The sequence below is a fragment of the Trypanosoma conorhini genome (assembly GCF_003719485.1).
Source record: "Trypanosoma conorhini strain 025E chromosome Unknown Tco_14.4_contig_00969, whole genome shotgun sequence".
Lineage (NCBI taxonomy): Eukaryota > Euglenozoa > Kinetoplastea > Trypanosomatida > Trypanosomatidae > Trypanosoma > Trypanosoma conorhini.
In genome coordinates this window covers 4,020-4,915 of record NW_021705062.1, presented here as the reverse complement: position 1 = coordinate 4,915, position 896 = coordinate 4,020, and the positions used below count along the sequence as shown (strand labels likewise).

Here is an 896-nt window from a genome sequence, read left to right as displayed (position 1 = left end):
GCGAAGACGTCTTTTTTTTCTGGTGCATCGGGGGATTCGGGACGGTTGGGGGCCGTCCCCTTTCCGCCCGGCCCAACCTGCCACGCCCCGCACGCGCGGAGGGCGAGGGAGCGGCTGCCACGCCCCAGTTTTCTGTCTTTTGTTTGAAGAAAAAAAGAACTTCTGTTTGCCGTCTCCTTCCAGTAGTTCACGAGGTACAAGCGAGGCCGTCTTGGGGCTTCCTGAACGTAACTGCGTTTGGGTGCCTCTGTTTGAGGGCCGAATGGACGTCTTGCGCGGCACCACGACGGGCGGTGGCACCGCTTGGAGGATGAACATGTCCGCCGGCGACGGCCAGGCACACCACGGGGCGCACGGCGGCGAGGGCGCCGGACACGTCGGCCACCACCACCATGGCGGCTGCAGCGGTGAAAAGGGGCCGTACTCGGTGGGGCTGCACGTAGCGGGCGTTTTTGTTCTGCTCGTGGCCTCGCTTGTGGGGACGCTTATCCCACTTGCCGGGAAGTACGTGCCGTGCCTGCAGCTGAGCCCGTTCATGTTTGTCCTTGGCAAGTGCGCGGCGACTGGCGTGGTGCTGGCCGTTTCTCTACTCACCATGGTTCACTACTCTGCTTCTGCGGCTCTTGTTTCCTGCTTTTTTTTGTGTCTCTTATTATTATTATTATTCTTTTTTTTTCTCTGCGGCTGTGTTTTTATTTTGAACTTTAAAAAAATTTTCCCTCTTCTCCTCTTGTTTCTCTTTTTCTGCAGCCAAGGCATCTGTTGCCGCGAAGACGGTTCCTCGAACCCAAAAAAGCAAAATACACTTTCCTCCTCCAATGCGTCACTCCCGCCACACCACCCCGCTGCTCCCGCTGGCGGTGCTGCTCCCGCTGCTGCTGCTGACGATGTACTCT

At 57.8% G+C, this 896-nt stretch overlaps 1 protein-coding gene across 1 annotated transcript in view; it reads left to right on the top strand.

The window, feature by feature from the left end:
• Window positions 1-262: 262 nt before the first annotated feature.
• Tco025E_09081 (putative cation transporter) overlaps window positions 263-896 on the top strand; it is a gene marked incomplete at both ends in the record, with an annotated part of 807 nt that continues 173 nt past the window's right edge. Inside the window, one exon of the mRNA XM_029375907.1 lies at window positions 263-896. This exon is cut by the window's right edge and continues 173 nt beyond it. Within this exon, the coding sequence (XP_029223980.1) occupies window positions 263-896 (634 nt within the window).